A 15927-nucleotide genomic window follows, 5' to 3' on the forward strand; every position below is an offset into this window, starting at 1 on the left:
CCTGGAGAAGAGAAGGCTGCAGGGAGACCTTAGAGCAGCTTCCAGTGCTGAAAGGGGCTCCAAGAAAGCTGGGGAGGGGCTCTTTATTAAGGAGTACAGGAATAGAATGAGGGGGAATGGCTTTAAGCTGATATAGGGAAAATTTGGGTTAGATAGTGGGAAGAATTTTTTTCCTGTGAGTGTGGTGAAGCCCTGGCCCAGGTTGCCCAGGGAAGCTGTGGCTGCCCCATCCCTGGAGGGGTTCAGGGCCAGGTTGGATGGGGCTTGGAGCCCCTGGTCCAGTGGGAGGTGTCCCTGCCCATGGCAGGGGTGGGACTGGATGGGCTTTGAGGTCTCTTCCAACCCAAACCATTTTATGATTCCATGATATCACATAAAAAAAGAATGCCTTTAAAGAACACACAGCTTGCTTTTCGTGCATGTGTTTTACTGCAGGATTGCATACTTTATTGCACTTTGTAAGGGACTTTAAATTTCCATATTTTCACCACAACTAGCCAGGGAGCTTATCTGTTGAATCAATAACTTCATTGTGGTTCTGACTACTCCCATCCTTCGATGTGCTGTTGCCTTGCCGTGTGTTAATGAGCCCATATAACGAACAGCAGAAGTTTAGAGCAGCAAGTTCACAGGGATGTGGCTCCTCCCTTTGAGATTGCACAGAATGAAGTTTAGACCAGAGCAGAGTTTCTTCCAGGGATCAGGTGCTGATTGGCCCTGTGCAATGCGGCTGATAACAGCTAAAAATAGCACTGGTATAAAAGCCCAGCGAGGAGCACAGCTGCCCTGGCATTCCCTCCTCGACTGCCAGCAAGGGAGGAGACGGTGTTCTCCGAGTCCCTGCAAATATGCAGCCAAAGAACATTCTGCTGCTTATTTCCACTTAACAATTAACTTGTCAAATAAAGACACACACTGGACTGTGTGACTCACAGGGGTAGCAACCAAGTTTTGCTTTAGAACAAAAGAAGGCACAAATGAAAGGCCAGATTTTTCAAGCAGGTTTTCTGAGCCCACCGCGGCAGGTGGGGTGGTGGAATGTCTTTGGAAACGTGCCTGCTGAATGTCTGTGGGTTTTGTACAAGAATGTTGGAGCTATACTCCCATAAGCACCTGTATGGGGAACACACTCGGCGGCAGTGGAATTCTGAACACTTGCAAACAAATGTGCTTGTGTTTGACAATGGTTTTCTGCCATCGACGAGCTGAGGAATCTATTCTCAGCCTTGCCGTTGATTCTGGGGAAATCGGGTCACCTCCTCTCATTTCTGTTGCCTTTCAAGCTCTACCTGTCTTCTGTTTTGAACTATAGACTTGGGGGCAACTGTGGCTTCAGTGGTTGATCGCACAGGAAAATAAACCTTTGATGTCTGAACTGCTTTGGATAAATAAAGAAGGCAGAGATGCCTGTGTTGAAGAACTCCTCTTTTAAAGTCTGGCAAAAGTTATGCTGCATGAAAGCAGGGTGTAATCAGGGAAAGCATTGGGAAGTCTTAAAAATAGGTGGCAATATCAGCCCTATCCGTAGTTACTATGAATATTTTACCATTCTCTCATGTATTAAATCCAGTTGCTCTGTCTTCTTTGATTTTATGAAGCTTTGCAGATTACATTTGTATGGATGGATCCCCTTTCATCTTAGTTGTAGTATAGAATCATAGAATCACCAGGTTGGAAGAGACCCCCTAGATCATCGAGTCCAACCATTCCTATCAAACACTAAACCATTCTCCTTAGCACCTCATCCACCCGTCCCTTAAACCCCTCCAGGGAAGGTGACTCAACCCGCTCCCTGGGCAGCCTCTGCCAGGGACCAATGACCCTTTCTGTGAAGAATTTTACTGTCTTTCCTGGTTTATAATAATTCACTGCCTGGTTTATAATATCCTGCAGATTAACAGAGGACCTGGCTAATTTGCCTTCAGTTTTAATTTGTTATACTTAATTTTCTGAAAAGGTCACTTATAACTGCCCGGCCATTCTCCTTTTCACAAGAACATTTGATTATCTTTTAATTTATTGTTTTAATCAGGAGATCACTCATGGAGAATGAGGTACTTGTAAAGGTTGTTGGTTTGGTAGCTCTGTAGACTAAAGTCTTCTTCTTCTGGTCAGGAGACCCAGTATGAACACTAGTGGTAGAAACTCCCCCACAGTGGCTTCCACCTAGCTGAGATACAGAGCTGAGAGGGGTCAATCCTGACAGTGCAACTAATTTCACCCTTCTGGGCTCTTTCCCCTGTAAATGACAACTTTCTGTGTTGATGTGTAGTCAAGGGATAACCAGAGAGTCTCTTGTTGGTGCCATTCTCCACAGGGGGATTTAGGCTTTCTCTCAGCATCGTTAGATACCTTTATATATATTTACAAATTAGTCTGACATTGGCTCTCACTTGCTGCTTGGCTAGGAATGGGCAGGAATTACTAATAATGAGTAAAGGGCTCCATACCTCATTAGCACTTTTCTAGCTGGTGCAGGTCTCCCAGGAAAACCTAGTCCATTTTCTACAGAATTGTATTGTATTTGTCACCAAGGTCAGAGCAGTGAGACTGCAAAGACATTTTGGTGATCTATGAGGTTGCTTCCAAGCATTGCAGCCCATGACCAAGAGCCCCCTCCTTCCTTATAAAAGCGGTTCTTGCTACATGCTCTGTGAAAATGCTGTGATTTTGGGAAAAGATTAAAAATTTGTGGAAAAGCTTTCATTTAAGAGGAAAAAAAATCTTAACATCTTTCTAGTTAGACTACCCAGTATTCCCAGTTCTGACAGACTTAAACCAGACCCCATCACTATTCAGACTTTCAGTCTTAAGCTAAGCTTGTCTTTAAGAATTGTCACCACTGTCTTTCCCTTAAGGATGTGGGATGTGGTCTCTGAAGTCCTAACAACCTGCATACGGTGGTCAACATGGAAAATCCAACTTGAAAGTGTAGTTGCAGCAGAGAGGTTCACATCAGAAATGGCCTCAAGCTCTGCCAGGGGAGGTTTAGGCTGAACATTAGGAAAAAAATTTTCACAGAAAGGGTCATTGGGCACTGGCAGAGGCTGCCCAGGGAGGGGGTTGAGTCACCTTCTCTGGAGGGGTTTAAGGCACGAGTGGACGAGGTGCTGAGGGACGTGGTTTAGTGTTTGATAGGAATGGTTGGACTCGATGATCCGGCGGGTCTCTTCCAACCTGATGATTCTATGATTCTATAGTTCTATGATCTGTGCTTAATTAATCACATTGCTCTGATTCATCCTGGTTGTCTGCATTAACTCTGCAGTGAAAAGTGCCCTCAAGCAAAGAAAATCTAAAAGGAGGTATCACTAAGTCAGCATCAGGTGCTTCAAGACATTGATCTCTTAATGCTGAGAAGTGGAGAAAACCCAAAGATCGCACTGTTCATGTAATAACAGCTGGAGGTGATGCACTGAGGAAAACGAGCTTGTTCACTGGCAAACTTTGTGGAAACTTTCTCAGAGAAAGACTGAACGGTGAAATGAAAAATGAATGAGGACAATTTTCTAAGGAGAAAGGGAGAGTTCCACAGTTCACTGTCAGGCTCAAGGTCATTAACCCAGGCGTACAGCACTGCTGATGCTGAGGAGGACCACAATGGATGCAGAAGTTAAGCTCTGCTGCCATGAGAGACATGTAAGGATGTTGATCCCTACTATTTCATGCTGCACAAAGCGTGAGTTTGTCAGGGAGCCAAAAGCCCAAGATGCTTTTCTTAAGCCAAGTAGAATCTGTGCAGATCCATGCACGCAACCTGGGTTCATCTGGCACAGCAAGTGTCACTGATGCCAACATCTGAACCCATGGGAACTGGTCTGAGTCATGAGTAATTTCAAACTGAGTTGCTGAAGGCTTCATCTTTTAGAAATAACGTGCGTCAGAGTAGAGAAAGTAATTTCTGCTTTCAGCCAAATTGTTTGCTAAAAAACAAAGTGAAACACAAATGCATCCAACAAAATCAGCAGCTGTTGTGCATTCTTTGGGCCTTATTTACTGGGGAAATTGAAACCTAGCTTGAGATCTCCCTTGGTTGTACATGTTCTTGTGAGCATTCATAATAATTCATAAATTGGGATTGGAGGAGTGTCTTCTTTGCTGGTCTTTTGCTTTGGAGGGAATTTAATCCCAGTTTGCATGCACATGCTTCAAATCCTAATTAATTTAGACTTAATTTATGATAAGAAGCATGCCATGAAATTAAGAGAAATAGTCTTAAGTAGGGTCTTACACTAAGAATTCTTGTAAATGAAGACAGGTCTATGCACTACTTACTCTGCTGCAGACTTGTAAGTAAAATCATGTAATTTTAGATCTATGACAGTGGGTTGACAATAATGGGTACATCACACTTGCCTGGTGGTGTTTTTCTTCATCATGCTTAACAGTAGAATAATAGAATGGTTTGGGTTGGACGGGACCTCAAGGCCCATCCAGTCCCACCCCTGCCATGGGCAGGGACACCTCCCACTGGATCAGGGGCTCCAAGCCCCATCCAACCTGGCCTTGAACCCCTCCAGGGATGGGGCAGCCACAGCTTCCCTGGGCAGCCTGGGCCAGGGCCTTCCCACCCTCAGCGTGAAGAAATTCCTCCTTATGTCTAGGCTAAATCTTCCCCTTCGAAGTTAAAGCGATTCCTCCTGATCCTATCATTCCAGGCCCTTGGGAAAAGCCCCTTCTCAGCTTTCCTGGAGCCCCTTCAGGTACTGGCAGCTGCTCTAAGGTCTCCCCACAGCCTTTTCTTCTCCATACTGAACAAGCCCAACTCTCTCAGCCTGTCCTCATAGCAGAGGTGCTCCCACCCTTAGATCATCTTCGTGGCCTCCTCTGGACTTGTTCCAACAGTTTCATCTGCTTCTTATGTTGGGGATTCCAGAACTGGACACAGGACTCCAGGTGATGTCTCATGCGAGTGGGGTAGAGAGGGAGTATGGAGGATTTAGTTTGCAAAGCAAGGGCTGAGGATGTCTACATTCCTCCGTTCATCAGCTACATTATCCATATAGCCCACAGTTCAGGACAATCTGTAATGCTCTCCATTGTGTTCCCTACAATACCGCTTTCCAGAGCAGTCTCAGTCCCATTTGGAAGTGACTTTTGTTTTTAATTGAAATGACAGTTTCGGAATGATAGTTAAATAAAGGAATATACTGCTGCCCTCTAGAAGTTTCTCTACTCAATGCAGCATTAGGAGATTATTTTGTACCTTCTAAGTGCCACTTTCCTGTGAATGATTAGCTGTTACTGTCTCAATGTGAATGCTGAGATAATTATCTATAATGAAATCCCTCTTTACACTGAACAGCGGTGGGTTTTTTTCCTCTTGTAGTCGTTAATGCTTATTAATGTTACAGCAAAGTTTGATACTGCATCCATGTGGAAACATAATTATATATAATAATAATGTCATGCTTTTGGATTAGAACTTACTTTGCAAAACTCTTGTCTGGGCTGCTTCTTGTGATCTACCATTCCGTTAAACAGCTGAGTTTCATCCAGAGACCTGTGGAGCTAAAATAAGATATTTTCCTATTAAGGCAAAGGAGAGCTGGTGCAGCTTATAGCATTGATGGATTCATGGTGTCTGTTGGGTGGATAAAGAATGGGCTATCTCAAATTTGCCAGTTAGAAGAGTGCAATTTTTTCTGGGGTAGGTTTTGCCATCCCTTCCCGTTTCTTGGGACATTCAGGCTGTAATCCTGTTGCATGACTTCATGTCTTTTGGTCCATGCCTCTGAGCGTGGGAAAATGTGTAAGACAGAGCAATATCACAGTTCCTCCTTTTCACAGAATCATGGAATGGTTTGGGTGGGAGAGACCTTTACAGGTCAGTTAGTCCAGCCTTCCTGGAGAAGCAGGGGCATCTTCAACCAGATCAGGTTGCTCAGAGCCCCATCCAATGTGACTTTGAAAGCTTCCAGGGATGAGGCAGCCCCCACCTCACTGGGCAACCTGGGCCAGAGTTTAATCACCCTTGGTGTGAAAAATTTCTTCCTAATATCTAGCCTAAACTTCTCTTCTTTTAGCTTAAAACTACTATCCCTTGTTCTATTGCTACAAGCCCTACTAAAATGATTTCCCCCATCTTTCTTATAAGCCCCTAAGCAACCAACATGTTTTGAGGTGCTGTACATCTCTGGAGTTGAGGGAAAATATCAGCTCACCCAACCTTGGCATGAGGCTGATATGAAGAGCTTTGTACAAATTTTGTACATTTAGGGAGGAGAACATGAAGTCTGGCCCCAAATGTCTGAGACTATTCCCTTTTGATTTTTTTGAAGATCAAGCAAGTTCTTGATAGTGACACATTGTAATTCAAAAGGAAATGAAAATCATTGTATTGATGCCTTGTATTTTTTAACTTGTTAAATAAGTGGCATGTTGAAGCTACCAGCATGCAATAAATGCAGTTGCAAACTACCAGTAATCCAGAACTGTCCTTGGAAGATATATTTTCATAACCTGTTCAAACATGCTGGTTTAGTACCTGATTTCTACTTAGTTGTGTTGGGGTTTTTTTAGGTAACCAAGTCTTTCAATAATTCTCGGGTAAAAACCATAGCCCCAAATACTATTTACTGCAGCTGCACCAAGATTTTACAACATCTTTTCATCCGTAGTGACATTTTATTCACAACATGAAAAATGTTACCTGTGCCTTGCTCGCGCAGAAGAAGCTGGTGCCAGCACCGGGGGATGAATGCACTCTGTGCCCTGATCCTTCTTGGTAACGTAGCGTTCTGCTGGAGAACTCCACGATAGAATTACATTCGGGATGCTTGGCCTCTGATTCACCCCCTCAGGACAAATCTTTGCTGGAAGTGAAGCTTGGATCAGGCCTGTGAAAGCTGATAGTGCCTCGGAGTTCGCCTACAATAGAGGTCTTATGTGGGGATGCGGCGGTTCCTTTTCTGAAGCTCTCCTCTTCTTTTATTAATGGGATGACGTGCTCATATTTATTTATATATTTCATACACCTCAAAATATAATGACTTGGCTTATGAAGAGTTCATAATTTAGTATCTAATGTTCTTGTACGTAACTCAAAGCCTCTGCTACTTCTGACTTGTGAGAAAATGATAGGCTAAACCAAGCCACTCATTCTTTGCAGTAAAATGAGAGTGTACTAATTATTTATTAGTATCTTACCCTTAATTTGGCTGAAGAAAGAGCTGATTTTGTAACACAAAACAGAGCAGTAAAGGCAACAATAACCATAATAGTCAAAAAAGTTCCACTCAGATGTAAGTGATAAGTCAGTTTTATATGACAGCAAAGCACTAAATGCATGAATAGATTCCAGAATTAGTGCATATGTATAGGTATATTTTTCCTCCTACTCACTACCTCCTACAATGTTTATCTTAAATCCTGCTTTCAGAATCTGTTTAAAAAACCACAGCATGTATTTCAACAAGGATCTGTTTTGCTTGGTTTCTTCTAGGGGTTCCATAGTGAAATCTTTGAAAATCTGACTTGTTTTAAGGTTCTCTGTGGATACCTCAAAGCACAGCTGGAATACCAGATGTGCAGTGCTCAAGCCACAGCTTCTGCAGCCTCTGAGTGCTCCATATCAAGTCCTGGGGCAGGGGATGAGTGCAAGGTGGTGCCCCATGAGTGAAAGTTGATGGAGAAGGGACCTTCCAGGCCATTGCTGCCCAGAAGTGTATTGAACCAGGAGGGGTCTGGTCTGTTCCTGCAGCAGTTTATATCTGGGTCAGGATGGAAATGGCTCCAGGGCATCTTAGAATCATGGAATGGTTTGGGTTGGAAGGGACCTTAAAGATCATCTAATTCCAATCTCTTGTCATGGACAGGGGCACCTCCCACTGGACCAGGGACTCCAAGCCGCATCCAAGCTGGCCTTGAACCCCTCCAGGGATGGGGCAGCCACAGCTTCCCTGGGCAACCTGGGCCAGGGCCTCTCAACCCTTATGGGAAAGAATTTCTTCCTAACGTCTAGTGTAAATCTGCCCCTCTCCAATTTAAAGCCATTCCTCCTTGTCCTATCACTCCATCCCTTTGTAAAAAACCTGTTCCCAGCTTTCCTGGAGCCCCTTTCTGTACTGGAAGCTGCTCTAAGGTCTCCTCAGAGCCTTCTCTTCTCCAGGCTGAACAACCCCAACTCTCTCTGTCTGTCCTCATAGCAGAAGTTCTCCAGCCCTCTGATCATCTTTGTACCCTCCTCTGGACCTGTTCTAACAGTTCCGTATCCTTCTTATGTTGGGGATTCCAGAACTGGACACAGGACTCCAGGTGGGGTCTCATGAGAGTGGAGCAGAGGGGCAGAGTTCCCTGTCTCTTAGCTCTCTTTTCCTGTATTCCAGTTTCCCTTCTCCTTTGCTGGGACTCAGCACAATAATCTTTGTTGTGCAAACAGTAAACCTGGACAGTAATTGGGAAGGATGGGTTTAAATGTTTTGACATGCTGAGTCTCTAGTGAAATTGCTACATCTGGAGTTTAACTTCCAGAAGTGCAAGGCATGCACAGCTCCAGAATTGGGCGGTGACACGTGCACAGAAATCGGACACTAAAGCCACAGATTTCTTTTACTTAATAATTACGGCGGGATTTGTCTGACTGTTATAATGTCTTTATCTGAGCTTGTTACCCTGGGCTCCCTCTATTACCAGTGGAAAAAAGTAGGCACTTCTAGGGCACAATTTTCGTTCTAAAATAGATGTTTAAATAGGTCACATGCAACGCAGCTTATAAGTGTTGCTCTCCTGAATGCTGATTTTATTTAAACATTTTGGTTTAGTGTTAGCAGTGTTACCTCCTCACCATCCATATAGCTGGCAGTATTTTCTCTCCCAGAGCTGACATATGTACTCTCATGATACAAATCGTTTAAAGCACTTGTCTGTACCAAAACGATGCTGTGAATGAGGCTTGGAGCTACAGGTAACCTCAGGTGAGATGACCCGCCTCCCATTGTTTCCCTCATTAAAGGGAAATTGCAGCATCAGAAAAAGGTGCTAAAGCAAAACATATTTTTCAGCAAAACCAAGAGCTTACAGGCATGCAGTTGATAATATGGTTTTTAGGGATGCTTTTAGAGATACAGTGACTATCCTTGTATTTTTGGCAGACTTTGTGACTGTAATATATAATTACAATGCTCTGATTGTTTTTGCTACCTGTAAGTACGCTTAGCCTCTGCCCTTGGAAATTTGCCTGTAGGCCTAAGAATAATTATACTATAAATGTTTGGTAGTGCATGTACCTGGTCCAAAAATTACATGTAAAAATCTGATATCAAAGGAGTAATAACACTTAATTCCCTCATAGTTATCCTTCCAGTTATTTGAATGAGCGCTAATTAGATCTAAAAACCATAAGCACAGTTTTACTCTAATTATAATGTTGATAATGTTGTAATTACTGTTGCAACGAGATTTACTTGTTAACCATTTCACGGAGTGCACAGGCAGCAGCCGAGGTGGGAAATTCCCACAGAGCTTCCTCAAGAAGCCGTGGAGGTGTTGGCTGCTCTCGACCCGAGTCTGATGCCTTGAGGTCACGGGAGGGGATTAAAGATCATCGTGAAAACACGCAGCTAAGAGCGCTTTCAGGAAAGATGAGTGTTTGATCATGCCAAAGCCATACCCCAATTAACCCCATTCCTGAACTCTAGCAGGACTGGGGTCATCACAGGTGCTTTTGTCACCTCAAAATATTCAGTTTTGGCTTCTGTACCACACACAGAGGGTTTTTGCTGAGGCAGAGCTCTGCTTTTCTGCACGCTCCTTGCACTGATGCAACAGCCAGCACATGGGGGGAAGAAATTAAGCTCTTTTTTTCCTTACCATGCTTTGCTATAACAATATTAGGATTTCAAACAGCTAGAAGCAGGGCAAACACCCTTCAGAAAAGAAGGAGAAAGCATCCCTGTTGCTTAAAGCAATGAAACCAGCCTGCTGCACACCTTCCCTCTTCCCCTGTCACTGATGCTCCCAGCCACAGCATAAGGAAGGAGCAGCAGAAACACTGAAAAGGGGGAAGAGCAGAGCTATTTGCTCAGAGCCTGATCCTGCCCTAGGTACCAGGAGCTTGTCTCCTCCCCTGTGAGTTAACCCCACCCTCTTTTTTTATTCTCTGGGCTATTTTGGGCAGGCAGTGAGAACTGCAGCTCTGACAGATGAGGATACTGTACCAGAGCACAGCAGCACTTGTTGCTCTCAAGAACTCCACAGCCCTATCAGGGACCGCTTCTCTGCTGCTTGCCTTCTTTTTCTGATTATTATTTATTTATTAAGCTGTAAACTTGTTTTCTCTGCTGGTTTCGAGCTTTATCATTGCAAACGATGTTTTAAAACCGTTTGTGGGAGCTGTTCGGAAGGGAAACCCGCCCGCTGTGCAGTTGAAACCTCCTTTTGGCACTTAATAGCAGGAGATCAGCTGGTAGCCTTGGGGGTGAAAAATGACAGACTCTGCTCCTGCTAATGGGGAAGGAAAGGACCCTGAAATCGAGCTCTTTGTGAAGGTAAGTTGCACGGTGAGCTGGACACCGGTGTGACTCTCGGATCAGCTCGGCTTCTACCGAATAATCAAACTTTAATTCTCTGGCGCTGAGTGGAAGCGGCGCTTTGACAGCCTGTTATCTCGCGCACACACGTTCACGCTGCTTTCTTCTACGTGACATTAGAATTAGGTAACGTTGCGGAGGGAGAGGCAGAGTTCCTGTGTTTTGTTGTTATTCCTCTCCTCGTGAGTTTGTCCTGTTATTTGTAGCCTGCTGCCTGCGATGTGCTGTGTCCTAACTTTAGGCTGCCAGGTTTTTCACTAAGAATCCTGACTTCCTTCTCCATTTTTGGGAAGAGCTCATGAAGAGCTGAGGGGTCGCGTGATTTAATACCTCGGCAGAGGCTCTCGGGTCTGAAACACTAACGGACTATAAACCAAAGAAAGAATGAGATAAGCTGGCAGTCTTCTGTTTATCTCCCGCAATACTTTTCTTCCCCCCCTCTAAAGTAAATAAAAACTAAATCAGTTTTTACTGTCAGTTTCCTCTGCCCGAAGCTCATTCTGATTTTATACAAGGGTCACTGAGAACAGAAACTGATATAATGGAAATACAGAAAAATAAGTGCACCTGTTGTATGGTAGGATTTCAGAATGTTTCAAATTGGGTGCATCTGTTGGTCTTGGGCTGTGGTCTTGATCACGTTACAATTAAAATCAGTGGCACAATTCTTAAAGGGTAAAAAAAAAGTTATTAAAAGGTGCCTAAAGGAAAGCTGGGGAGGGGCTTTTTATCAGGGAATGCAGAGAGAGGACAAGGGATAACAGTTTTAAGCTGGAAGAGGGGAGATGGAGGTGAGCTATTAGGAATGATATTTTTACTGTGAGGGTGATGAGACACTGGCACAGGGTGTCCAGAGCAGGGGTGGCTGCCCCATCCCTGGAGGGGTTCAAGGCCAGGTTGGATGGGGCTTGGAGCCCCTGATCCAGTGGGAGGTGTCCCTGCCCATGGCAGGGGTGGGACTGGATGGGCTTTGAGGTCCCTTCCAACCCAAGCCATTCCATGATTCTATGACAACTCAAACCCCCTACACATGTAACCTTATTAATATGAAATATCATGCAAACTCTGTCCCTGTGAGGAGCTCAGAGGTTTTGATGTTCAGAGCATGATTCAAAGCCTCTACATGCACTATGGCCGTAGAAAATCGCTGAGCCCGAACACCATTGATTGTAAATCAATAGGAATATGACTAATATATGGGAGTTATATCAGGCCCTTTGCAAACAGAGCATTGAATGATTGGGAAAGCAGATTTCAGCTCCTCCTTTCTGTCAAGCTGAGGGTATATAATTGCTTTGTACTCCCTGATGGATATTTTGGGCTGTAAGTTGAAATGTCAGCTGCATCCATGGTGAGTACACGTGGCCTCTTCGTGCGTGTTCCAACACCAGTCAGTTCAGGTGCAGCTTTTCCGACTGAGCCAGCACTGAGGTCTTTTCCTTAGAAAAGCGATTTTACAAGAATTCCTGGGTCGTAACTGCCCAACAGAGTTTAATATATTAAAACAGATCTGCATGGGTCCATATGTCCTCATACCCTTCCTCATTTTGCTAGCAAAGTGAATTTAATGAAGATGTTTGTGGGCTAAAAAATAGATTAGTGGGAGTTTTTGGTGCTCCATCACACCAATGTGTTTTGGAATGCAAACCTTTAACAAGTATTTTGGTTTAGTGCCCACAATGTTTTATTGAGGCTGATACGGATGTTTGTGATGTATGGTTCTTTGACTGCATTGGCTGTTAAAGTGAAGGTCATCACCAAGATTCATTGTGTGAAGTTCTGGATCCATAAGTTACAGGAAAAAAAAAAAAAGCACTGCATTTGGTAGAGCTCTGCTGTCGCCCAAAGATTTAAAACTCCAGAAAGAACATTTTTAGTAATGTGACTTCCTGCATAATGCATGTTTCAGAATTGCGTAGAGACTCTCAGATAAAACTCATTATTCACAGAAATGGAGTAATTAATTGGTATCATCCTGGAGACTTTCCATTTGCATTGAAAAAAATGCAGTTCTTGATGTTTTAGAAAGGTGCCATTAATATAATTAAAAGACTAGGAAGTTGTATAGTAAAGCGTGTAACCAGAGTATTAAATTATACAGCTCAGAAGTTAAAAATAAAAAAGAGAACATCCAAACAAGAGATGAGCTAGAAGTTGAAAAATAGGAGCATGTATGAGAAATATGAACAGGTGAAACCTTTGCTGGAGCATGACATATAAAAGAAAATCATATTAATACGGGGAGATGAACAGGAAGGCTGATCCAGGAGCAGATATGGAAAGGAGAAGGCACTTCTCTCTCTGTTTTAAGGATGCAAAGAAGTACAGGGAGGTGGCAACTTCTGGATGAGTACGAGATGCTAGGACAAGTAGCAAATCTAAGTATACTGGACCACACTGAAGGCAAGTTCCAGTAATAGGGGATGTTGGGGACAATGACCAGTTCAAAATTTGATTTTTGTGGACCTTATACTTCACACAAATTAAAGAGTTCTCTCCTGCATCCTTGACTGAACGCGCAACCAGAAAATGCAGAGGTCACTGAGGGAAGTGCAGGGCAGTAAACGTGGCCTGGAGAAAACTGTATCTTCCACGAGAACAACTAAACCAGAAAGGGCTGTTTTTCACCAGCCACGGAATCTCTAATAAAAGCAGTTTCTGTCTCAGGTTAAAAAAAGAAAGGTGTTACACAATTGCTCTATTTCTTTTTTTTTTTCTTCTGTTTAACAACCAGGAGAGCAGGAACCTTAGAAAGCCAAGTAGAGGGATGGTTGTAAACAAAAGAGCCGCGCTGTAACCCAATGCAGGGTAACTATCTCCTGAGCTATGCAGATAGGCTGGGCACCAACCTCGCTGAACCGAGCGCGGCAGAGGCCACTTACGCCCTTATCACACCTATTTGTTATCATCCCCATTGATTTTACCCTCTTTCTAACAGCGCCGTAATCTGGATCTGAGAGATGGGTTGGTTTTTTTGTGAATAATAAGGATCTGAGAGATGGGTTGGGTTTTTTTTCATGAATAAGTGTACTTGCAAGATGCTTCATTGAGAGTAAATCCCCTAAAGCTTGCGCTGGACAGAAGCGAGGTCCGCTGGGGAGATGGTGGCGCCTCAATCCGATCCGTGGTTTGTACAAGCAGGCCTTTTGTGGATGCTGAAACTCTCCAGCAGCAATTCCCTCTCCAAACTTGTTTGACAAGGAATTGGAGGAGGCTGCCAGAGAAAAAGGCTTGATAAGCCTTAGTGCGAGATGCTGGCAGCAGCAGCAGCTTTGGGGAAGCGAGTCCTGGGAGGTCGCGCTTGCTCTGTGCTTAACCCAGCTTGTTCTTTTTAATTTTTTGTGTGTTGGAGAAGCAAAGTGCTTCTGTATAAATGATACCCTGATGGAAGGCATATATAGCTTTTTCTGGCAGTCTTGAACCTGTATACTTGGACAAAATGCCTGAACTGAAATAACGCTCTTTTTACATACAGTCTATCAAAATACACATGGGAGGATCACAGAATTCTTATGGTTTCTTTTTGTTTGCAGTGGAAACAGGTATTTGGGCGCACATAGCTTGCATTTCAGAATTTGAGTAATTCCTAATATCTGAAAAGTTAATTTGAAGGGAGATATGTTGTAAGCATGGAAAACAAAGCACGATGCAAATAAGAGTACAACTGTCTGTTTGCATTGGTCAGGATGAGCGCGGTCTAGAAAGCAAACACATCACAGGAGTGGTCCAAAGTACATTGCTTTTTATGAATCTTCCTGCTTTAGATGCACTTTATAACAAGATATGTGTTAAACCACATTTCTGACAATCAAAAGATCATCATGGTAATAGGAGAATGTGCAGTGAGGTGGTATTTGTGCAATGAGTCGTTGTTATATTGAGTAATTCACATCTGGGGTATGTTCATCAGCTCAGATGTGCAAGAGCTTTTGCTTAAAAGGTGTAAGGCTTTCCTTCACAAAGTGCTCAACTGCAGTCACGCTGAGCCCCCATCTAGAGAAAACATGAAGGTGCTTTCAGGTGTAAGAAGCAAGAAAAGCATCTTGAAGACCTTGGTTTCCACAGTCACTGGTTCATGCGTTGAACGTATTCCCAGCTGGCGGCTGAAGGCGTAAAGGGATAAACTCACTGAATACTCCCAGCCTGTTCCTGCCAGGAGGAGGTGAGCGTTGTGCCTGACCAGGCACGGTGATGGTGTATTTGCAGTGTCTCAGGGATACGACACCAGCCAGGGAGGTAAGGTTGAAGGACAAACAGCATCAGAATAGCGTGGTAATTTCCTGTTAGAAGATTATCACAGTGAGGTTAGTCCTGGTGTACTCGTGGTCTCCTGCTGCAGCAAACAGAAGGGACCTCTGAACCTTTTCTCATCTCCAACAGTTTAATTTTGGGGAGTTTTAGGTGTCAGGAGTAGGTTTAAAAGTGATGACAAGTTTTGGCACTAAACTTACTATCCCTGAACTTTACTATCTGCCAATCAGAGAGCCTGGCTCTCCGGGAAAAGCAGTCATCCTGCAGATTTGGGTTGCTCCATCAAAAGCCTCGGAGGTTCTGCTCTTGGGAAGGCATAGCTGCTCTTCTCTTCTTTGGACAGAATTGTCCCAGAAAGCATCCCAGGGAGATACAAGACTTTAATGCAGAATGGGGTTTCTTTTTGTGCATTTTCTGATTTTTTGTTTTTAGAAGATTTCTCTGCCGAAGGGTGATTTCAAACTAACTCTGATCTGGGGTTTGGTGAACTGTTGAAATGCAGCCTTCAAAGAGGACATAAATAAATTCGTGGTACAAGCAATTACTCCTCACTATTAAGGCTTCTGTGGTTTTATGGTAAGAGAGTTGCTCTGATAAGAAAACTGATTTCAGTTTCAGAATTTCAGGCTTATCAAAACCAGTAATGGTTTTACACACTGGGAGAGAGTACTTGGCAGCAGCCTTTAACCCATAACAGCAATACAGGCTCTGTAATTTATCTGATTCGTAGACTGCCCTTGAGAGGTTTTTTTTGATGATGAGTAGAAATCACAATCAGATCTGGAAGGCAGAGAGGTCATTTCTGTTTCTTGAGTAGTGTGGGTATTTTACTGGGTATTACGAACTCAGCTATTGGCTTCCACACAAAATCATTCCTAAGTTCAGAAAAACCTTCTAGGTAAAGAGAAAATTATGAAGACAGAACAGAGTAAGATTAGAATAATGGTGCTGGAGCATCTCATTCAACCTGTCTGGTGCTCCATGACCACCAAGAATGTTATTTTGGATCCTTGGTTATGGGATCAACCTTTCATCTTCCAAGAGAGACGTATCCACCCTACAAAGCAGACACATACAGTGCATGAAGTGGCATGAACGTGGGGGTTTATTACAGATCTTGCATTTTTCATCCACTGGGAGCTGTGAA

General features: G+C 43.6%; 1 protein-coding gene across 2 annotated transcripts in view; it reads left to right on the forward strand.

Annotated features, from left to right (window-relative positions):
- The window catches only part of CLIC5 (chloride intracellular channel 5), an 80917-nt gene that overhangs the window by 11119 nt on the left and 53871 nt on the right, over positions 1–15927 (forward strand). The window contains exon 1 of one of the 2 annotated variants that reach the window (XM_069850817.1): positions 10121–10487. The exons of the other annotated variant lie outside the window; for it this stretch is intronic. Within the exon in view, the coding sequence (XP_069706918.1) occupies positions 10425–10487 (63 nt within the window). The 5' untranslated portion in view covers positions 10121–10424. Of the gene's footprint in view, positions 1–10120; positions 10488–15927 lie in introns of those variants that run through there. 2 annotated transcript variants of the gene reach the window in all.

The sequence above is a fragment of the Phaenicophaeus curvirostris genome, chromosome 2 (assembly GCF_032191515.1).
Source record: "Phaenicophaeus curvirostris isolate KB17595 chromosome 2, BPBGC_Pcur_1.0, whole genome shotgun sequence".
Lineage (NCBI taxonomy): Eukaryota > Metazoa > Chordata > Aves > Cuculiformes > Cuculidae > Phaenicophaeus > Phaenicophaeus curvirostris.